The 24,754-nt window shown below is 33.8% G+C and overlaps 2 protein-coding genes across 5 annotated transcripts in view; one reads left to right on the top strand and one right to left on the bottom strand.

Moving 5' to 3' along the window:
* Positions 1-1,265: 1,265 nt before the first annotated feature.
* On the bottom strand, positions 1,266-10,622 carry LOC138307581 (uncharacterized). Its single transcript, XM_069248382.1, has 5 exons — positions 10,019-10,622; positions 4,284-5,633; positions 3,538-3,873; positions 2,734-2,785; positions 1,266-1,958 (listed from the first exon to the last, which is right to left on the bottom strand). Exons 2-5 carry the CDS (start codon positions 5,626-5,628, stop codon positions 1,400-1,402), a joined length of 2,292 nt encoding a protein of 763 aa, XP_069104483.1. The 5' UTR covers positions 5,629-5,633; positions 10,019-10,622; the 3' UTR covers positions 1,266-1,399.
* Positions 10,623-14,506: 3,884 nt separating this feature from the next.
* The window catches only part of LOC138307462 (ras-related protein Rab-13-like), a 32,980-nt gene continuing 22,732 nt past the window's right edge, over positions 14,507-24,754 (top strand). Inside the window, exon 1 of one of the 4 annotated variants that reach the window (XM_069248224.1) lies at positions 14,507-14,652. The gene's annotated coding sequence lies outside the window, so the exon portion shown is untranslated. Of the gene's footprint in view, positions 14,653-14,879; positions 14,901-16,979; positions 17,523-17,595; positions 17,703-24,754 lie in introns of those variants that run through there. The other 3 variants (XM_069248225.1, XM_069248222.1, XM_069248223.1) reach the window with 3 other exon arrangements.

Here is a 24,754-nt window from a genome sequence, read left to right on the forward strand (position 1 = left end):
CCTACATGTAACGTTACATGTAAGGGTGTTTATTTTTGCATGGATTTTATCAAATCCCCTTGATCGTTCAGTAGAACGTATTAACTGGTTATACAAATGAAATGTAATTACCTTTTAGATCTCATTTGTCATCAACTTTTAAAATTTCATTTTTTAGGAGTAAGAAATATTTAAAATTGTTCTCTCTGTTACTGTACTCAGTACAGTATTTGTATAACAGAAAAATTTTGACGTGAATATTCTTGTTTAGCTGATTAAGTTGACAATTCTTATTACTTCTTTAGTTAGTTTTGCTACAAGTCTAACCAATAAGTGTAATTACCTGTCTCCTGTACATGTTGCCTTCAGTATAGTCCAATAATTAATTTTTTAAATTTTTTTTTCATACTAAATCTAATTTTCTGATTGGCAGATACTTTTTCTTCATTTAATATAAAGAAAAAAAATCTGAAAATGGCGCGACAACCACACGTTATCATGACATCACAATAGAGACGTTGATGTTACGTATTGATTTAGAAAAAATAATCCATTGGAAAGTCAATGGAATCGTACGTTTAAATGTGTTTTATGTTATCAAGTAGTCTGAAAAATAAATTATTAGCATTGATGTAACTATTTTTTTAACTTCATCGGGTTATGAAATAAATTTTGTTTGCAAACTTTTGTGAGAATCCACTACGCAGATTCACACAGTTTGCAAACAAAATTTCTTTCATAATTAACCCGATGAAGTTAAAAAATAGTTACATCAATGCTGAAGGGGTAGATATATTGACAGTGGTAGTAATCCCTGGGGCAATGAGATTGAACTCTGTGACCTTGTATGATGGCCAAGGTCATTCATTTAACCAAACTTGCTAGCCTTCACCCCAGCTTCCTACAGCTGGCCCAATATCAGATCTATAGGCCTTTTTGGTTATTGAAAAGAAGTCGTTTAAAAGATTTTAGCCTACAGATGTATTTGACCCTTGTGATCTTGAAAGGCAGTCAAGGTCATTCATTTGAACAAACTTGGTATCAATTCATCCCATCATGATACAGGCCCAATATAAGTACATGTATGGTCTATGCCTTTTCAGGTGTCCCTGAGAAGATGAAGTTGTTTGAAAATTTACTGACAGCACACTACATGTAATATAGCATGATAACTATATAAGCCATACTGAACTTTTGTGTCAGATGACCTTAAAATGATGAACTGTAAATGACATTCTTTCCTCAAGGACAGATAACTCTGCAAAAAAACAAAATAACAAAAACGATAAAACAGTTTAATATAACCTTTAATGAGAAATTTATAGAAAATATCATTAATTTGTCCTTCCCAAAATGTGAAATTCAATAACTATACATGACAAAGTTGAATTCTTAACTGAACTCATTTTGTTTTGATAAATTACTTTTTGACTATAGATTGCCAAACCCCCCCTACATGTTTCTTAGACACATACACCGACTGGTTCTCCAGCAATTTACCAGGTTCAGGTACATGTGCCAAGTCCTTAAGGTCCAAGAATGCCAGGCTGGACATCCTGTCGGAGTCCGACAAATGACCACAACTTTCTGAGTTTGTAGACATAGCTTGATCCTCGTGAGCTTGTAATATACTAATTTCACGTTCTACACATCGTTTCACATTTTCTGACATTGTTTGTTGAATTCTCTTCTTTGTCACATCAAACGTGTCTAAGAAAAGATTTTTGGTCTTCACCGTCTTTTTTGATGCATCATTATCTTTCACATTCTTATAAACATGCTTTGTATTCCTTTTTGTTTTTACTTTAGAAGTTGCCGCTTGCACTGATTTTCCTGCCTTATCAGATTTACCACTCTTTGGTTTGTTTTTGTTTACTGTAGCCCTCCGGCTTCCCTTCACTGAATTATTTACACACTTCCCAGAACTCTGTGAATTGGAGCTCTTATCGTTGTTTGCTTCACTTGATCGTTTCTTACAACTGAAAACAATAAAGTAATTTTTTTACAAATTACAATCCAGCCTGTCTATAAATTAGAGACTACTTATGGGACAAAGAACAAGAAGCCCATATGGCTTGTAGTGTTCATCTTGATATTGCAATGATTATGACAAAATACTAAAGCAGTGACAGCCACCCTAATATAAATGAAATGCCCACATACTTACTAATACAAAATATCCAGGTGCATTCTTTGTATGAGGGGCCTGCGTTATGGATGAATTAATGTTGCCATCCCCAGGTATAAACCAGGGTTCCCTTTTATCCAATAATATATTATATTTTATGCCATAACTGGGCAAACATTTTAACACATCATTTTTTTCAGTTATATCATATCTATCAAGAAACATCAGGTTTTATAAATAAGCTGTGAAATTATTCAAATGGACAGACAAACATGTATATGATACCTTATAAAACTTAATTAAAACTCAGAACTTATGCTTTATGTATCATTTTTGATGTAAAAACACTTAAGTCACTATAAATACAAGTAATAAATGTGAAATGATATTATAGATCACCACTTGCAGTTAGCTTTCAAGTCTGACTGTATGCACTAGTTCTCATTTCACTACACTGTGCATGTACATATGATAACTTTTGCCAGTACATATACTACAGCCAAAAACCATTCAAAAACCTATGCATGGTAAGAATTGTAATTCTTATAATGTTGGTGGTTCGTAACCTTGAGATTATGGCACATATAACTTTAATAATATTAGTCACAATGGTCCATTTTTGTTACCTGTTTTCATCCTGAACACTGCGTGACCTCTTCCTTTTTTGCTTAATATGACCTGTAATATAAACCAGAGATCCCAGAGCGATCTTGACTAGTGATAGATCTTTATTGATCTTTCCTCTACATTTCGATTCTTTAATTTTCTATATAAAAACCATTGATAATAGAGAACTTTAAACACCAACAGGGCGCAGTGACAGAGATCTAAGTAATAAGGTGGCTATCGATGAATAGGAGATATTTTTTGAGGTGCTAGAAAACAAAGGTAACGAAAGATAAATGAAAGAATTTCAATTTTGCATGTTAAGCGATTATCAATTATTCGATAACAGGTGATAAATAAGTAACACAAAGACAAAAAGATTTCAGCCTACCTGTATTATAACTCCTGTGATTTTGAATGAAGGTCAAGGTAATTCATATTAACAAACTCATTTAGCCCTTCATGCCAGCAACAGACACAATATTCATAAGAAGTTTTTTTTAGTAAGCTGGCCCAAAAGATGAGGATGACCTATATTCGTCGTGTTCCATTCATGTTGTTGTCCAATGAGTGCCGTCCGCAACTTTTCATTTAAATGACTTCTTCTAAATAACCGCAAGTCCAAGGGTACTAATATTTGGCCTTTGGTATGCTGATCTGAATTAAGGGCTACCAAGTTTGTCAAATGAATGACTTTGACCTTCATTCAAGTGCACAAGTATCAAAAAGGCTAAAATCTTTATACAACTTCTTGTCAATATGTAATTAAAGAGGCCTAGGATATTAGGCCTGTAGCATTTTGTATGTTGATAAGATATACCTACCATGTTTGATGACAATGCCAGATTTACAACTCCCTCCGCTGTCGGTTTCTGCTCCCTCGTCCTGATCAGAGGCTCTGTTGTCCAGACCTGGAAGGGAGTGATCTCCCCTTTCCTGAATTGATGCCTTATTAAGCTGTCTCAGGTTTTCCCCTGTCAATGGAAGTACTTCTGGCTCAGTAATTGTGGCTGGAGAGACATTACATCGTTTTGGATGGACAGGACTTTCTGAAGCTTCAACAGTTGATGAGGAAATAGGTGAAGCCACTGGTGACTTGGATGTTTTATTTTCTGTTGAATGTATTTCTGTCTTGTCTTCTGTCTCTGGGCTTTCTAAACCTGCATGAATACAAACACATCGATTTGTTGTAATTTACATTTTGATACATAAATATATAGAGCAAATAAAATATATGTCCCTCCAATTGCAAATGAAGTGAAAATTAAAGATATCAGAAAAATAACAATAATGACAAAATTTCTTGCTAGTGAGGAGGGTACAAAATGTATTCAACAGTGTTCTAAAGACAATAGTGAATAACAAATTTGGAAATAGAATTGCGCATCAACACCAAGGATTTCATACAAAAAGACCCTGATGACAGCTTGCCTAGCCATCTGAAACATAAAAACGAAATAAATTATTTTTGTACCGACTCCTTGGTATTGGTGCTCAATCATATTGCTCCATCCTGTTTCCATTTATAAAATATTTACAGTATGAATGAGACTCCGGTTCAGACACTTACAATTATCATCAGTCGGAGACTGAACAGGGAGTGGTTCAGGTTCGATAGCTGTCTTTGTCGTCTCATATGGAACCAATAAATTGCCCTCTTTCTCCAATACACCTGCACATGGTTGAACTCTTTTATTGCAGCAGTCTTCAGAATTCAGGTTCACCATGTGCCTACCTCTCTTAGCATCAGAGCTTGAACAATGGTTATTAGATTTTGTAATTAACAATGAAACAGCCTTGGAATTTTGTGCTCCCCTTGCCTCCAAAGAATTTTTCATCACAGATCTGTCTTTTGATACAGCAGATTGATGAAACTGTGTGTTCATGATATCACGAGGACAAGTTCTTTCGCTCCATCTTCTCTCCATTTTCTTGGATTCCCATTGTGGACGTACACTATCTGAGCACTTTTTCTCCGTCTCCATTTTCCTGGATTCCCATTTTGGACAGACACCATCTAGGCACCTTTTCTCTTTGCTGACAGACTTAACACTTTGACAAGGTGCTCCATTGGATCCCCACGCAATATGGACAGAATGTTCTGAATAAGCCTTAAGGTTACTTCCATCTTTATGACAAATTTCAGAATCATCTTTACTGAATAACTGTTGATTTATCAACACATTGGTTCTATGTGGTAAGGCCGAGTGGCTAAACCAGTCCTTCTGACCTTGTCTCTGTGTTGGAAACTCATTTTCGTGAATACCAAAACTACCGTTCCTCTTACAATCAGTTTGGCAATGTGAATGTGGCTGGTGAGTGGCAACATGACTCACAGAAGGTTTACTGATTCTACTGTCTTTCTGACAATCTCTCTGTCTATAAGGACCATCACTTGTATCAATTATAGGTGGGGTAATATTTCGCTCCAAACTGTCTTGGTGGAAGGTTTTAGTCAAATGCTGTCTACCTATATGATAGTTCCCTTTCACAAATACTTCTGGTTCACAGTCAGACACGTTCATGTTCAATGTGTTTCTACGTTCAGATAGAACTATGTTCATGACATGTCTTGGATATGAGGTTGGTTGCTTTACAAACTTGTCTGTATTTTCATGAAAGTGCTTTTCTGAATTGAAAACTTCATCATCAATGTCAGATCTGTAAACGTTTACTGAACTCTGAGGATTTTTAGATGAAGGTCTTGCACACTTTGACAAACCACCGTTTACTGAAGATTTGCACACTTGCTTTTTGTCAATACTTTGATGGTGACCTTGATAGTGACCTTTGTGACCTTGACCTAAGATGGCTACTGATGTTTTCTCCTGTTGTAAACAATGATCCACTGCTTTCTTGTATAGTTTATTGACATACCAGTCAAGTAGGTGTTCTTTAGCAGAAGGTTGCTCCATGATTTCTGAAAGAAAGAAAAAATGTCATTACACTTTAACATGTACTGGTATTGTATACATTGAATAGAACTTTAGCTAAAATCTTTTTTGTCAACTATGCATATTTTCAAATGTTTCTGTTAATAGGATTGTTTCATGTAAGTTTCAGCTAAATCGCACTGGTAGAACTTGAGAAGAAGTATAAAATGTGAAAAGATAACGCACGACGGACAGCGCACGGCGGAGGACAACAGACAAAACATGACGACTATAGGTCATCTTGACCCTTTGGATCAGATGAACTAAAAATGTTATTTAATTTGCTGTTCATAAATTTGCAAATCATTTGCATTTTTTTCAAACAACCAGCTGGGGCTAATTATATATATAATTAGATCTTATTTAGACTGGTAAGGCGGTAACATATGTGAGATATACCGTATTTGACCGCAAATAAGACCTTTCCCGTAAAATAAGACCCCCACCTATTATGACACTTTTCCAGACTTAGGGGGGATATGTCTGCAAATAAGACCCCCCCCCCCCCACCTATTTTTCAGTTTACTGGATGATGGCTTTGAGCAATGGAGTAATTAAAAATGTCACCAAAATGACTCTGTCTCGGGACTTCCTATTGTTTGTTTTGTCGACTAAGAAAAATTCAAACATGTGTGTGTTCTGTGAGAGGTCCGTCATTACACCTGACTGTACATGTCCTGTACAGCGCAAAATGTTGACATGTGTCTTTGTTGTAGGTTTTTTTGTTCATAATTAAAACAATTTAACATATTTTTGAAAACCCACTATCGTCTCATTTAATAATCAACAACCCAGTTAACTTTTTTGCCTACAACATTTTCTTGTGCTGAATTGATGTTAATTAATCTGGTCAAATTGTACTACAACAATACAATGCAAGCAATGCCTATCTAGGTTAGCATGAAAAAAATTCATGACCAAATGAGGTTTCAAAAAAATAATGCTGATTGAAGTAACTTCATTTGGGTAATGTAGTGGTACCGGTACAAAATGAAGTATTAATTGTTATATTTACATTTTACTTTCTAGTTCAAAGTAAAACATAATTTAGATGCAAGTGAACATTTGAATTTCCCGCTTCAGCCATTTAACCTTAACAGCCAAGTTCAATGTGATAAAAAATAGTCCCTATAAAAAATTGAAAAGATAACAAAATTTCAATGTTTTTTAATAGCTTTTCATAATCAGTTTACTTTCAATTATCCAGACATTTAAAAGATATTTTCATAAGCTTCATAACCAAAATGGTTCATTCAACTACAATGTCAATTTTCCTGCGTGGACTAACATGGTATCAGTAAACAAAACTCACATCCATTTATGTAGATATTACTACACCAAGTCTAGACTGCATTTATTGGCTCATAATACAGATCATGATTATCATTAGAGTAATGGGAGTCGCAGTGGCAAAATGTAAATATTAGATAATATTAAACGTGTTCTTGTTCTGCGTGTTTGTAGTGAGGTCCAGTTGAGGTTTTCCATCATGTCTTGTACTGAACTTGTGTTGTGGTATCTGCTTGTTGTGTAGCGTGCTGCTCTACGTTGTGTTTTTTCTATTTGCATGATTTGATTTGTATGGTGAAGGTCCCATACGGAGGAGCAGTACTCCAGTTTGGGTCTGACTATGGATTTGTAATCATGTTCTTTTATATGTTGCGAGTTTATCTGTAGATTTCGTTTCAAGAATCCTAGTGTCTTGTTAGCATTTGCAGTTATGTTGTTGATGTGTGTGTCCCATCGTAAGTTATTTTGTATTTTGATTCCTAGATATTTGCAAGATGTTACTTGTTGTAATTTGTGGTCATGGAGTTTATATGTATAATTGGTCTTTGTGTGTTTGTTTGAGATGCTGAGGACGTTACACTTGTCCGGGTGGAAGGACATTAACCAATCTTCCTTCCACCTACCTGCTGCGTCTAGATCTTCTTGTAATTAAAGTGCATCTTGTGTGTTATTTATGGTTTTGCATAATATGCATGTCATCTGCAAAGAGTCTGAGGGTGCTGTGTTTGATGTATTCTGGGATGTCGTTTATGTATAGAAGGAAGAGTATTGGCCCCAAACAGGTTTCTTGAGGTACTCCTGATGTAATTGCATGGAATTTTTGGTTTTCTTTCTGATTGTTTCCCTTCAAGTACAACTGTTTGTGTGCAGAGTGATAAGAAGTCTGTAACCCATGTAAGTGTTTGTCCTGTAATACCGTGATATTTGAGTTTGTATTTTAGGCGTTGATGCAGGACTTTGTCAAAGTCCATGATGATGATGTCTGTTTGTTTGTTGTTGTTATGGTTTTGTGGTTTAATTCATGCATAAAAGTGAGAATGTTATTATTTTCAAGTGTTTCATTGTAGAGCTTGTTATAATATGTTCCATGAGTTTGCATGAAATTGAGGTGAGTGAGATGCTGCAGGTCTATAATTTGTAGGGTGTGAGCCTTCCAGTCATGAGGTAGTTTTCCTGTGGTGAGAGATGTTGTGAAAATTTTTGTGAGAATGGGTGCTGTTACGTCTTTTAGTTCTTTGAGTATTTTTCCAAGTATTTGGTCTAGCTAACCCTGAAGCTTTATGTGCATGGGTTTATGTTTTCTAAGAGTTTTGTAATTCCCAAGCATGTTATGTGTATTTGAGGCATAATTGAGCGTGGTGTTCTGTTGAATGGGAACGTTTGTTTTTGTAAATTGTAGTGGTGTCTGTTACGAGTTGACCATCTTAACGTAGGGCTGTGATATCAGTGTTTTCTTTTTGAGTTGTTTTAATGTATACGTAGCTAAATAATTTCTAATTAGGGTTAATCATTTGTGTGTTGTTGGGTCGTTTGCTCGTCTGTAGGGAGTCTTTAATCATATTTTCTAAGTAAGAATATAAGACTCTTTCATATGTGGATATGAAGGATAGGGATATTCTACCCGAGGGTCACAAAATGTAGTAAAACCCGAGGCTTGCGAGGGTTTTGCAACATTTTGTGACCCCGGGGGTAGAATATCCCTATCCTTCATATCCACTTATGAAAGAGTATTTTTCTTTCATACCTCAACGTTTTATTGAAATTTTACAACTAAAATATCCCGCCATTTTGAAATAAATTCGATGAAATCCACGACTGGAAGTCGTTTTCCCATACAAGAAAAATTACACGATACTTTCAACACAAATTCCGTTGTTTGCATCTTTTAGAGTAAAATTAAATCAGTCATATTTGTGAAAAAAAAAATGTTAAAATTTTACCGAGGAAATAGAGATTTTGTTGACGCCGTGACGTCACGAGGCTTTATTGCATGGGTAGCCATGCAATACAGCCTCAGGCGACATGAGTGTATTGCCCTGGACCAGCCAGTATTACACATGTAGGTATGAAAGAAAGGTATGTATTGCATATCTGTTTTTGTACCTCTGCTTTTAGTGTATTGTATGTTTGTGTTAGTTGGTGATTTGAGCGACATTTGGCGTGAAGGATTTGTTGATGAGTCTATGTAGAGAGTTTGTTATCTATGGAAGTTTGTGTTTGTATGTTGAGTGTTTTTGGGGTATGTTCTTTTCCACTGATTTGTGTAGTGTAACGTGACGCTACCCAAATTGGAACACTTTTTGAAGATAATTATAAAAAATTTCTTACTTGTGGTTGAATCCAGATTATCAGTCAGCACCTTAATTTTTGTTCAGGACTAGTACTATCATTGTAAGTTTCATGCTATTAAGGATTTAAGCAATCTTTTTAATATTTTACCATTATTGTAAATATCACTATACATCTTTACAAGCCGTTTGTGGCTTTCCAATGATGTTGGACTGATGAGAAACTGATGAGAAAGTTTAGATTGTAAACTGAAAATTCTGTATCACATATTTTAAAAGTGTTTCATTTTGGGTAGCGTTCCAAATTGGGTAGCGTCACGTTAGATTTGAATTTGTTCCATAATCAGTCCGCATGAGTTTCATTTGTTTGTTGCTCTATATATATATAGAATCTATATAGCTAGCTGATCATAACATTAAAAAAACATCATGATATAACGTAAAACATAATATCTATATATCTTTATATCAAAAGTGTCGGGACAACCCAGGAGATAAAGTATTTTACTTACCAATATTGACTAATCATTCAAAATCTGACATCGCCAAATCAAACTAAAAATAGGCCTATTGCACAGTTTGTCACTTGGCTCACAGGCGTTTGTATATATAATGAATATTAATGATAATCAAAAATCGGATCGAATCATATAGAAATCAATACGATTCGATCCGATTTTTGATTACAAACGCCTGTGCTTGGCTCGTACAAAGAAGAAAGCTGTTTAGCATATATGGAATAAATAGGAATGCCATAAAACGTTTAAACAAATACATCAGTTTCAAATAATTACCTTTCAATAATATCGTGTTGCCCACATCATTCTGTCACTCATCTGACAGTCTCGTCTGTTATTTGTTTACACTCTCCACCACACTTTTTGAAGAATCCGCCATTTTCTCGGAAGTAGAAACCAATTTCTAAGAAGAGTTCGGTTTTATTATTTCCGGAAAAATGAAAAATACAGAACATTTTTTTCGTTCCGTCTATCCAAACATACTAAAATAATAGAACTAAATAGAAAATAATTATGGTGGACTTATGATATTTTTAGTTATTTATTTATGTTGATATTTGTTATGTATGGTGGCATATTTCTGCCATCGAGTTGCCGACTTACGACTTAAAGAGGCAGTGTAATGTGTAAGCAAAAAAAAAAAAAATAATAATAATAATAAGATAACATATATATATGTGGTCTCCATGATAGTTTTGTATCTAAAATTATTCCTAAATATTTCACTACGGGACCTAATTTGTTAACGTACTCGATGCTTGTCGCCAAGATATAGATCTGGTTTTCTAATTTTCCTAGAGAAGGACATAGCTACTGTTTTATCTTTAGAAATTTTAAAACCCCATTGATCAGCCAAGTCCTGGATTAAATTTAAAGTTCTTTGAATGACTCTACCATTCTGACATATGATGTTATTGGTGTTCCAAATACTGGTATCATCTGCGAACTGGGCTATGCTAGCTATCTGTTTATTTTTGGAGTGGTCAAAGTACTAGATGTTGATGTAACTTATTTATAAAGATGTTAAATAAGGTAGGGGAGATGACGCTACCCTGAGGGACCCCGTTATCTAGCAGTTTCTCCTCTGAATGGGAGTTATTTACTCTAACCTGAATTTTCCTATTTGTTAAGAAATGGATGAGGAATCTTAGGATGTTACCAGATATACCTATTTTTTTAAGTGATAATAAAAGTCCTATATGCTAGACTAAATCATAAGCTTTCTCTAAGTCTAGAAATACCGCTATAACATGATAGTTTTTACTTAGCGAGTTTTTAACCTCTGACGTGAGCCTAACGAGCGAGTCTAGTGTAGGTGTAATATACATGTAGCCACGCCTCGCGCTCACAAACGCACGTATTTCTACATGTATTCAATGTCGGAGCAAACATCGTAGCACACACAATACAAAATGCAAAGTCACGCGCGGTTTGATTGACAGCTGGCGATCTGTCAATTCCTGCATTGAGAAGGGGTGGTTTAGAGTGGTATCGCTATTTCCAAAATCCCTAAGTTCCTCTCTAATGCTATCTATGGTTCTGTCCTTATTGTACAGAAATTCCTCTGTACAGTTATCAAAACTACTGACTTTTTAAAATTGATTGACCAAAATGTTAGCCTTTTCTACACTTGTCTTGCTCTCTGCGTTTGTACCCAATATAGCTCATTTCAGTTCATTATTTATACTAAAACAGTGCATATGTGCAAGTCAAAATGATGTAAATGCAATATTATTAACATTTTGGAGTCTAAATATTTTCAAATGAATCATTTTTTCCGAAGAAATGGCAAGCAAACTATCACCATATTTGGAAGTAAACACACAATTACGTGATCATTAGTTACCCGGCCAATGGCATGAATGAGGTATAAGCACGTGACCTGTTTTACTATTTACTACAAAAAATAGATGCAGATGTATACCGAGTTTGGAGCTAAAACCGCGTCCCGGGAGGATTTGAGAAACGTTCCTGTCTTTAAAATTGTCCTTGTACATATAACATTGAGATATAAAAGTATATAAAAATCTGAAAATTGGACATGCTGGCTAATAAATAATGTTTCATACGTACATACAATATTAAAAAAAAAATTGACTAGTATTTTTACTGAGGAATGCAGCAGGTTCAAATATCGCTATCAGTTTTATAGACACGGTATCAGGCAAGAAAGATAACTCGTACGACCTTATTTCTATCCTCATACAGTGTACATGTTTTGCAGGTATTAAGAACTTCGTTTACGGTGCATAGTGGAGAGCTGGACAGAAAAACGACCAAGCGACCAAGTTTAAAAAAAATATTTATCATTGCATGACAAGTCGATTTTTTACACATAAAATGTTTTTACTAAATTGTAGATTGACCTTTTCAACTTCATTAGCTTTAAACCCCGCCCATGTCTCAAAATCATACTGGCCGATGCTAACAATATAGGTACCAAATAAATGTAATGAAGTTTTAATATTAAACTTGAATATTGGCCTCAAGGCAAAACCGGTCTTGCTAGCTTAATTAAGTAAGCATTTGATGGCGATTTTCAACTTATTGTTAAACCGTAGGGAAAAATCGTCAACAACTGAAATACCAGTTCCATCATATGTCCAAGAAATTCGATTCCATAATAATCCCACCATTCCGAAAAACTACAGTTTTGGTATTTTGAGTACATTGTATTATCAATAAGCTTCCAACTTTCAGCTTTATGTAAATTTTCGACAGATCTAAACTAGCTCTGGTGAAAAGTCAAATTTTTCTGGGACTAACTTTTTTCTTTTGTAGAGTTTTGGTAATATGAGTTCATACAAAAGTTGAAAATTGAATAAAGATTAATATGGTGATGTGCTCAATTTTGAGCTACATATGTATTGAGTTGTGCATGATTTTACCGAAATTGCAAGTGTTATTTCTTACAATACACATAATTTAGTGCAGATAGCTCATGATAAATTTCCCCACGATAATTATAGTCCCCCAACACGTGTACTGTCCAATGATATGTCGGTATGTATCCAATCAGTTGGATGGGTTTTAAGAAGAAGATAGAATATGAAGAGCTCAGACACTTATTTTCTTTATTGATATATCCGGAACTTCCTCGTTTGACACTTATATTACATAGCTTTATCGCGACAAGTGTTTCGAGTTTTACAGATGCTTTGTAATGATTGACAATCATTTCACAAAAGAATATTTTACACTTGGTAATACTTACCACATAATCCGCCCGATATCTAGTGATTTTGCTCATGTGGTTTCTTCCATAAATTATGTCACCAGTGTAATATGACCTGGAGCGGTTTTCATTGACATGACAGAAACAATAAAATGACGTCAGGAAAAAGGACGTGACATCAGACGTCGGATTTTCACAATATATTTCGACGTGACATTTAATGAAACTCGTCTCGAAGTTTCAATTTTCGCAAAAATAAAAACTTCTTAGACTCGTTTCATAAAATTTCATTAGAAATGAACACTCATTTAAGATCTTGTATTAATGACAATATAATAAAAGAATAAAATGAAGATCGATAAAACGAACAATCTTGACTTTACTGCTAAGGTAAATACGAGAACAAGGGAACGTCATTGCGTGGAAATATCCGAAGATGGCACTACACAATGTACTATGGTATTATACTACATTAATTTTGATATTGTTTAAGTTGACATAACAATTTACGTTTTGTAGTTACCATTTTCTTATTCTCTCATGATCATTAATGGTTTAATAATGGAGGACCAATGACCACTCCTTGTTGTACACCTTTGAATATAATTCTAAGGAAGGCGTACTATTAAGTGTATCTATGAGCATGTAATTTGTTAAAGCCATTTCGTTTTTGCTTTGGACTTGACTTATTTTTAATTAAACACCAAGAATCGAAAAAGAAAAAGAAAATGTATGACGAAGATCTAGCATTTCATTACCGTACACAGACAGCACTGTACCACCATGAACAGCGTTACTGAAAATAAAATAATATATATTTTTAAAAACGTTTGCTTTCGAGTTAATAATACCCTACTATACAAAGCACTCATCACTTATAAACCAGGAAGCTGTTGGTACAACATGCTGCAAATAGCAACAATTTATGTCCGTTCATCCATATAATTCTATTCATCACATGTAATACCAGTAACAGATAAACAAGCACATTTCATGCTCACATGTTTATGAGTACAATCAACATTACTGAAATACACAAAGGGATTTATATCAACACTAGTACTGGGAAACACATCCTCGATACTCCATAGGTTCCGATCACTTACGATCTCTACACGAGCATGTAGAGATCGTAATTAAGTGATCGGAACCCCTGCATTATCGAGGATGCGGGAAACATTGACCACGAAGTGACAGTGACTCCTTCATCCTCGTTACTCCATGGGTTCCGATCACTTACGATCTCGGAACCCCTGGAGTATCGAGGATGACTTATTCATAATTTGAACGATGTGCGATGTACGAGGTTGTAGCTGAAGTATCGATAAACTTGAAGGACAACGAATCATTATTCATTTACATAATATTTCATAAGTATACATTATTATATCAATCACGTTGTGTTTGTTTAAAGAAAAATACACGGAACCATCTTATCTAAAATGGCCGACCTCGACATCTGATCTCGTCTGCTTCATTAGTTTACGCACGTGCCTGCTGAGTTATCGCCTACAAAAGATAAATATAAAAATACAAGCGGAAATGCTCCACTGGCCACAAAGGAGGATTTGTTTATTCAGGACTCGACTGGCTACCCGCCAACAGCATTAGAAATATCCCTTTTAAATCAATTTTATATTCCAGGGACAGAGCACATCTTTACTTACTGACACGTCGAACAAAATGTTTTCCATCCAAGAATCAATGGAAGCTTTTCGTGAATGGATCTACAAATGTATAGGCATGCATGAAGATCGGTCGCTGCATGAGAGAATGGACAATGATAGTCACTTAGTGAGATTCAAATCTACAATCTACGTGTAATAAACCCTATCATGATCACTTGAAACATATATTTATACAAAATGATCACCCATGTTCCTCTGGAAAAATATACCGCATGTAATTTATGCGATAAGCCATTCTACAACATAATAAGACTTTGTGTAATGACTCACTGTCGTTATATCCACATCAGTGATGGTAAGTGTTATTAACCCCTGGAGTATCGAAGATTGTAGACCGAATATCGCAACCGAATGTCGTAGATGAACGCCTTATATGGGTCATTTAGACCTACATTCTTGATTCTCCAGGAGTTACTATCACTGTCGTTATATCCACATCAATGATAGTAAGTGTTAGTAACCCCTGTAGTATCGAGGATGATAGACCAAATGTCGCAGCTAAATGGAAAAAGCATGCCTTTTTATACCAGCCCAATTCCCACACAAAAAGGTACATATACTCCTAAACTATGGTCTATCCTAAATTGAGATGTCTGTATGAGACACATTAATATACATCTACAGGTATTCATTCTGCAAACATAAACAATATCTCTACTCTCAAATCTTTTACACAGTATACAATGTTCACATAAGATATGACATCGATATATTATAACTTAACGTTGGTGAAAGTAAGGGGAATTAATTCAAATAAAAATTGCCCACTAATTAACAAATTAGCGTGCTAATTAGTGTACTAGTATGCACTGTAGATACACCCGATCGCTTACTTTCCCACACAGACACAACCTCTCCTATCAGCCAATGTCTGATGCTCTCATTCCAAGATGTCTAAAATGAGAACAAATTAAGCTGACAGGATGAGGCGAGTTTTATGGTAAGATGTGTAAGTAGGTCTCGACCCAGACTAAACCTCTCGTCAGGTCGGAATGTTTACGTATTGGCGATGACTTCATACAGAACAACGTGTAGGGTTAATGCACTCAGATATACACCGATATCTTATATCGTATAAAATACATTAGATTTAATACTGCAATATAACACTACGTACAGCACTACAACCAGACATGTTTCTCGATCTATCCACTCTCCACTTTTTTTTAAATAAGACTGTCACAGATTCTGAACCTGAGCATTTCTATATACATGAACACACCTTCGCTGATATACACACAAATATCTTATCGGATACAGCACTACAATTTGGAATGTCTCTCGATTCTCGTTTTGTTTTTCAAATAAGACAGAGCCTGAACTTGAGCATTTGAATATCAAGAAGTCCAGATATATTATCACAAGCCCTCTACCACTGGGTCGCGAGTTCGAATCTCACTTGTACTAACCGGTTGTCGGTGTTTTTTCTCCGGGTACTCCGGCTTTCCTTCACAAACAACCCTAGCACGCCCTTCAATGACCCTGCATGTAAATAGGACGTTAAGTAATCAAACCAATGAACAGTCTTAACAGCTGACTAAATGTCCGCAGCCTTTCATAATATTCTCACTTATACAATGTTCTTATATATACGTCTGTATAAGAAGTCTAAGGTATTTCAATATCAAAATGCATATCGATTAGCAATACCATTGGCTCCTAATTTTAGTATAATACTTGCATGAATCCGCTGTGTAAGACGTTCCCAGTGTTGTCTAGTTTCTTTAAAACAACGATTTTTAAGTGAGATTTTAACGTACTATGTTACCATAAAAATAATACGCAATAACACATAGAAAACTAGTAATTGTCCTTGTCAAGGTAATTCATATTAACAAACTTGGAGGCCATTCATCAGCATGCTTCAGGTCCAATATCAGGTCCCTTAACCTTCCAGAACGTGACAGGAAATTATTCAAAGGTCTTTAGGTGTTTTAGCCCCTGTGACCTTGAATGAATGTCAAGGACATTCATATCAACAAACTTGATAGTCTTTTACATCAGTATGTTACATGCTTAATTCCTAATTTGCATATTACAGAGTTATCTGCCCTTGCGGGTAGGTATTGATTGTGACGTCATACTTTTCGGAGAAAACGGCGTGAATAGCACTCATAAAATAATGACGTAACAATCGATACCTACCCGCAAGGGAGTTAACTCTGTAATATGCAAAGACGGAATACTAGGTCAATAGGCCTCTAGAACAACCCGATACAACTGGGGTTAGTCACTTCAATACTCAAAAGTATTAAAGTTAGTTGGTAAATGCTCTTAAAACGACTAACCCCAGTTGTATCGGGTGTTAGAACAGTCTCTAACTAGGTCTTCCAGAACTTTTCACATTTCATTTCACCAATTTAGTTTTTTTTGCCCCTATGACGTTAAATGAAGGTCAAAGTCTTTCATATTAACAAACTTGGTAGTCTTTTACATCAGCATGCTACAGATTTAATATTAGGTCTCTAGATCTTATAGAACTACACATGAATGAACGTAACTATAACACCACATACTATCGTTAACCAATCTTTACATGCTCATTTTTGTCTCCATAATACAAAAAAAAAAAAAAAAAAAAAAAACCCAAAAAAACCTGAGTAAATCGGCATATTTATTGATGTAAGCCATTTGAAGAGACATCTTCCATGATCGCCCGCAAAACAATTAATTTTGGCGTCACAATGGAAATGACGTCAAAATAAGCGTATGACAGTTCATGGGCTGATGAACGCCAACTGTGCATGGTAAGGAAGTGAAAATGTAAATATATCTGTATGTGTGTATACTGTTGAGTGATATTTAGCATATACTCCAACAAGACACACGAACATATCCCATGTTGTGGGTTTTTCCTTCTCGTGCTGTCAGTTTCAGTTCACAAGGAGTATCGAGTACATTGGAAGTATTCATTCAAGTAAGTAGGAACATTTTATTTATAATATAAGTTTGCTGAAAATTACTTTTGATTCAATAGTACCAATCCGGATGTCAGTTTCATCTGTTTGTATAAATCTATAAATAGCTACAATCTTAAGGAACAGGTGGGATAAAAGCATTCAGAACCTGCTGGGATAACATACAAAGATACAGGCAGGTTCGAATTTCCTTATCTTATTTAAAGTACTTGAATCAGTGATAATTTAAATAATCTGTCATTAGAAATTTCTGAATTGAATTGTGTTATACATGCAAATAATTATATCAGCTATACAATATTTTCATTTCAAATTACACTGCTATCCAAAAGCTATGTTACACATGCATTTTTACAATTAATGTACATAAAATACAGAGATATGTAAGCCTTGTTAATACAGACATCAGTCAGTATATATTATTTATCAAATTATTTATCTTCTATATAACTCACTAATTGCTTTTTTCGAGAGATTTCTCAGTGATAAATTGTCAACAAGTTTTCACATATGTAACAAAACTTTTGAAGAGCAGTGTATATTTCATTAAGTCTAAAATTACTATTTGGCTACATAGGGCGTACGTATATCTAATCACTAGCCATTATAAGTATGCTAAACATGTTCTCGATATGAATATAAACATGTATTGGATTGTATTAAAACCTGCATCACCTAATACATACCATGTAGATATGTATATATATATGTACATACCATGTATATATCCCTGCATGATGTAAAACCTACATCTGTGCACTGTCATACCGTGTATGAATGGAGCTAATTACATGTACCATGGTAGGACAGGTCATCTATCGATAAAGGTTATATAACGCCCTCACACCAACTTCTACGCAGCGATATTGTTTAAATGGAGACTGCTATCGAAAAGGAATATTCTCGTATTATGCTGGGACGAAGGGCTACCAAGTTTGTTAAAATAAATGACATTGACATTCAATGTCTCAGAGTTAAATGGGCTAAGACCTTCAAAATACTTGTCAATAACTAAAATGTCTAGAAACCTTATATTGGGCCTGTAAGATGCATGGATGAAGGACTAAAAAGTTTGTACAAATGAATGATATTGACATTCAGTTAATGTCGCAGGGGTTTAGAAGGCTAAATTCTTTAAATGACTTCATGTCAATAACTAAGATGCCTAGAGATCTGCTATTGGTTCTGTAGGATGCTGAGGAAAAAGGGCTACACACTGTCATGGTCTCAAATACATAAAGATGAAACTTTTCTTCTCACTTCTCAGCATGTTAATGACCTCAAGTATTCATAAATTGGCCTAGCATGCTGGACGAAACACTCAAAATTTGTTCGATAGAATGACCTTGACCTACTTCAGAAAATACATGTATGTCAATAACTGTATGACAATTTGCTTAGTATGCAATATTTCAATTGCTTATCAACGTGAAGGTAAGAATTTTAAACACATATATAAACCTTAAACACATATCTAAACACATATAAAATGTATAAACGTTAACCGCATATCTAAACACACACATAAACGTAAAACGCATATTCAAACACATATAAAAAACGTAAGCACATATCTAAACACATTATATAAATGTTAAACACATATCTTAACATATATATGCAAACGGTAAACGCATATCTAAACACATATAAAAACGGTAAACGCATATATAAACGGTAAACGCATATCTAAACACGTGTATAAACGGTAAACGCATATCTAAACACATATAAAAACGGTAAACGCATATCTAAACACGTGTATAAACTGTAAACGCATATCTAAACACATATAAAAACGGTAAACGCATATATAAACGGTAAACGCATATCTAAACACGTGTATAAACGGTAAACGCATATCTTAACACATATATAAACGCATCTCTGTCGACGCATTTAGAGTTCTGATGTAGAAATGTTACCGAAATTCTAACAAACAAAATTTACATTCTACAATGAGTCATTCCTTATTGCCTTTCTTGTCAAATCTCCACATGTCCTGACCCTATGACTGACCAGGTTGGCATTACTCCCCACACGTGTGTTTATGTGATTCGGTGGTGAATTGACACGTCCTGGTCTTACCTTAAATACCCTGCTGTTATCACCATATACAATATATAGTAAGGGAGTGAACGGTTTTGAATATGCTGTGGCACATTTTCCTGTTCCAATACTTAAATCCTATAATTATAGGTCGATACGGGACATTGTTATCAGCATAAATTGTGAATTTTGTATTTTTTTTTGCTCTTTATCTTCAGCATCGTTGACCCTAAATTGTTTCATAAACTGTAGAGTGTAATATAATTGTTATAATATAATTGTTATAAATTTTGAAAAAAAAAATAAATGAAATATCTTGGTCTATGCCTGATTAAACATGTATTTGCAGAAAGCAATATTTTTGCCAATTCCATTGGCATCATGATACACACACATGCAGGTAAAGATATGAGAATTTTTCTTACGTGTAGAAAATTTTTTGGAAAGTTCCAATTTGATATCAATTTTGTATTTCACTACATAGGTATTTCTAACATTTGGATATTAAAAAAAACCACCACCAATACTACACAGGATATGGTACATGTAACTGCAAGTGATAAAACCTACCATTTGGATATTTAAAAAAAAACATCAGCAATACTACACAGGATATGGTACATGTAACTGTAAGTGATACAAAACATCAAGGCAAATGAGAAAACTATAGAGTTTATGGCATAGAATTTTTGGATTTATTATGACAGAGCAGGAAGTATTCTTAACAAAAATAAGACAGCATTATATTGTTCAGCATACATATGCGTTTAGCAGGTATATTTGTACTGTGGCAGTGATAAAGAAAATATTAAAAACAATCGGAAACCGACTTTAGAAACAAATTACGTGTTAGTTATCTATGTGTTTTCACCAGATAATTTATTTGTGTATGTGTCGGTTTCTTCCTTTTCATTCTTCTTCGTCGTTTCTAAAGCTACAGTTATTTTTCTACTAAATATCTACAAAATGTTATAACAATGAATATATTTGTTTCATCCTTTACTAACGCAATCTACTAAAGATCTACAAAATGTAATAATAATAAATACATTTGTTTTCTACTTTACCAACGCAGTCTAATAAAGATCTACAAAATGTCATAAAAATGAATACATTTATTTTCTTCTTTACCAACGCAGTCCACTAAAGATCTACAAAATGTAATAATAATGAATATATTTGTTTCATCCTTTACCCACGCAGTCTACTAAAGATCTACAAAATGTAAAAATAATGAATACATTTGTTTCATCCTTTACCCACGCAGTCTTCTAAAGATCTACAAAATGTAATAATAATAAATACATTTGTTTTCTACTTTACCAACGCAGTCTACTAAAGATCTACAAAATGTAATAATAATGAATATATTTGATTCATTCTTTACCAACGCAGTCTACTAAAGATCTACAAAATGTAAAAATAATGAATACATTTGTTTCATCCTTTACCCACGCAGTCTACTAAAGATCTTCTTTACCCACGCAGTCTACTAAAGATCTACACAATGTTATAATAATAAATACATTTGTTTTATTCTTTACCCACGCAGTCTACTAAAGATCTACAAAATGTAATAATAATGAATATATTTGATTCATTCTTTACCAACGCAGTCTACTAAAGATCTACAAAATGTAAAAATAATGAATACATTTGTTTCATCCTTTACCCACGCAGTCTACTAAAGATCTTCTTTACCCACGCAGTCTACTAAAGATCTACAAAATGTAATAATAATGAATATATTTGTTTCATCCTTTACCCACGCAGTCTACTAAAGATCTTCTTTACCAACGCAATCTACTAAATACATTTGTTTTATTCTTTACCCACGCAGTCTACTAAAGATCTACAAAATGTAATAATAATAAATATATTTGTTTCATTCTTTAACCACGCAGTCTACTAAAGATCTACAAATTGTAAAAATAATGAATACATTTGTTTTATTCTTTACCCATGCAGTCTACTAAAGATCTACAAAATGTTATAACAATGAATATATTTGTTTCATTCTTTACTAACGCAATCTACTAAAGATCTACAAAATGTAATAATAATAAATATATTTGTTTTATTCTTTACCCACGCAGTCTACTAAAGATCTACAAAATGTAAAAATAATGAATATATTTGTTTTATTCTTTACCCACGCAGTCTACTAAAGATCTACAAAATGTTATAACAATGAATATATTTGTTTTATTCTTTACTAACGCAATCTACTAAAGATCTACAAAATGTTATAACAATGAATATATTTGTTTCATCCTTTACCCACGCAGTCTACTAAAGATCTACAAAATGTAGTAATAATGAATATATTTGATTCATTCTTTACCCACGCAGTCTACTAAAGATCTACAAAATGTAAAAATAATGAATATATTTGTTTTATTCTTTACCCACGCAGTCTACTAAAGATCTACAAAATGTTATAACAATGAATATATTTGTTTTATTCTTTACTAACGCAATCTACTAAAGATCTACAAAATGTTATAACAATGAATATATTTGTTTCATTCTTTACCCACGCAGTCTACTAAAGATCTACAAAATGTAATAATAATGAATATATTTGTTTTATTCTTTGCCCACGCAGTCTACTAAAGATCTACAAAATGTAATAATAAAAAATATTTTTTTTTTCATTCTTTACCCACGCAGTCTACAAAAGATCTTCATTACCAACGCAGTCTACTAAAGATCTTCATTACCCACGCAGTCTACTAAAGATCTACAAAATGTAATAATAATAAATATATTTGTTTTATTCTTTACCCACGCAGTCTACTAAAGATCTACAAAATGTAATAATAATAAATATATTTGTTTCATTCTTTACTAACGCAATCTACTAAAGATCTACAAAATGTAAAAATAATGAATATATTTGTTTTATTCTTTACCCACGCAGTCTACTAAAGATCTACAAAATGTAATAATAATGAATATATTTGTTTCATTCTTTACCCACGCAGTCTACTAAAGATCTACAAAATGTAATAATAATGAATACATTTGTTTCATTCTTTACCAACGCAGTCTACTAAAGATCTACAAAATGTAATAACAATGAATATATTTAGTTCATCCTTTACTAACGCAGTCTACTAAATATATTTGTTTTATTCTTTACCCAAGCAGTTTGCTAAAGATCTTCTTTACCCACGCAGTCTACTAAAGATCTACAAAATGTAATGATAATGAATACATTTGTTTCATTCTTTACCAATGCAGTCTACTAAAGATCTACAAAATGTAATAATAATGAATACATTTGTTTTATTCTTTACCAACGAAATCTAATCTAAAAGTTCCCTTACCGTACCCAATTTTCACTTTGGAACATATTTACTTCATTCTATAATTATGGCGATTACACCAGAAAGTGTTCAATGTTCCGCACTGCCTATGGTTAAAACAGATCGTAACCAAAGAGACAAACACACAAACGATTCATATGGCTGAAACAAACGATTTAGCATTAAAAGTCAAGTTACCGAGCTAACAAAACAATACAATGAACATTTATTTAACCTTAGTTATTTCTTATTTCAACATATTATCCTTTAATCCCAATGCTATTTACTAATACAAGTACTTAGCTTATGTTCTATTTTGACATAAGTATGAAATATACATATTTACATGAACAGCAGTTTGGATAAATAAAGTATAATACAAAAATCTTTGTAAAGTGAAACAAGTTGTCGTATAGCTGGCTATTTTCGAAGGGATGATATTTTCGCGATTTCGCGGGTCATAAACTTAGTTCCTAAATTTTGAGACAATTCGCGAAAATGTGATTCGCTGAAATTTTATTTTCTAATTTTGGATACAAATCGCAAACATTTTGGCCCGTGAAAATAGCCAGCTACACGGTTTATATCAATTAGATCATTAACATGCATACACACGACTTCACTTAGTCATTCATTAGTGTGAAACCCACATTCCATGCACGACCATGCGGCGGTGTGGTAGCCAGTCATGTTATCGCTAATTATGATTATTCCCAAACCTTTGACAAGATTGGAAGTAATCAATTAGCTTGCCCCGTTTTACAGGAAAGTTCTCATCGTCACAAAAGTCCTTTGTACAGCATTCAAGTACTGTATAGTTGTAAAATTTCGTGGTTATAAAATTTCGCGGGTGTAAAATTTCCGCGATTTATTGTTTTTAACTTATTCGCGGGAGTTCATTTTCACGATTTATCTTTCTAGCCTTTTAAAGCCCCTTCTTGTGACAGGCTATAATACGTGAAACCTTAATTTTGATAAAATTCTCGAGGTATTCTTTTCGCGATTGTGGATGGACCAGCGAATTTAACGAAATAAAAAAACTTGCGAATATTAGCAACTACACAATATGTAAATAAAGAAACAGCTTACGATGTCCCTAATAACTGTACATTAACAAATAAGTATTAAATTACCATCAATATTCTCCACCTCTTAGGTTGCGAGTTCGAAACCCACGTGCGACATTTACACTGTTAAATTATTGTTTTTATGCCTTATGTATGTTAAGAGGGAAACATACTTGCAGAAACCACTTTACAATTACAAATAACACTGTAAAAATTTTAATTGAAATAGTAGACCTCAGCTTAGCTTCATGGTATGACCTTATGTACTCATTTCCCTATGCTGTAAATGAAAATATAATGCTTTTTGAAAATACTGTCCAAAATCATTAGCTGTTATTTGTACATGTAAATGTAATTCTTAACATATTGATAACTTGATTTTTGAGTAAGGAAATTACGGCCCATATAAACATGAATTACATCACTGAATTTATGCACTGTAAAATTCTTGTTTATTATGCCTTATGCACATGTACATGAATAAATATCGTAATAACGTTAAAACACTTCTTGATTAATGAGGATGAATATTATAGCATATATAACTTCAAAAGACTAATATATAAGTGCATTGTCAATCTTCAAAATAAGAATAGTTTCCAAATTGAAATATCCTATTTTTTAACATGTTATGACGCATGTGGTATGTACCGAGCCTGTGCATTAATTCAGGCCACCACCTGCTACATCATATAACTGACCACTGGTCAGCTGATTATTGATGACCTTATGTAACGAACACCATGAGTAGTACGTGTCGGTACGCGACCACGTATTGCATATAACATGTTAATGTACAAAAAT

This window comes from Argopecten irradians, chromosome 14, assembly GCF_041381155.1.
Source record: "Argopecten irradians isolate NY chromosome 14, Ai_NY, whole genome shotgun sequence".
Lineage (NCBI taxonomy): Eukaryota > Metazoa > Mollusca > Bivalvia > Pectinida > Pectinidae > Argopecten > Argopecten irradians.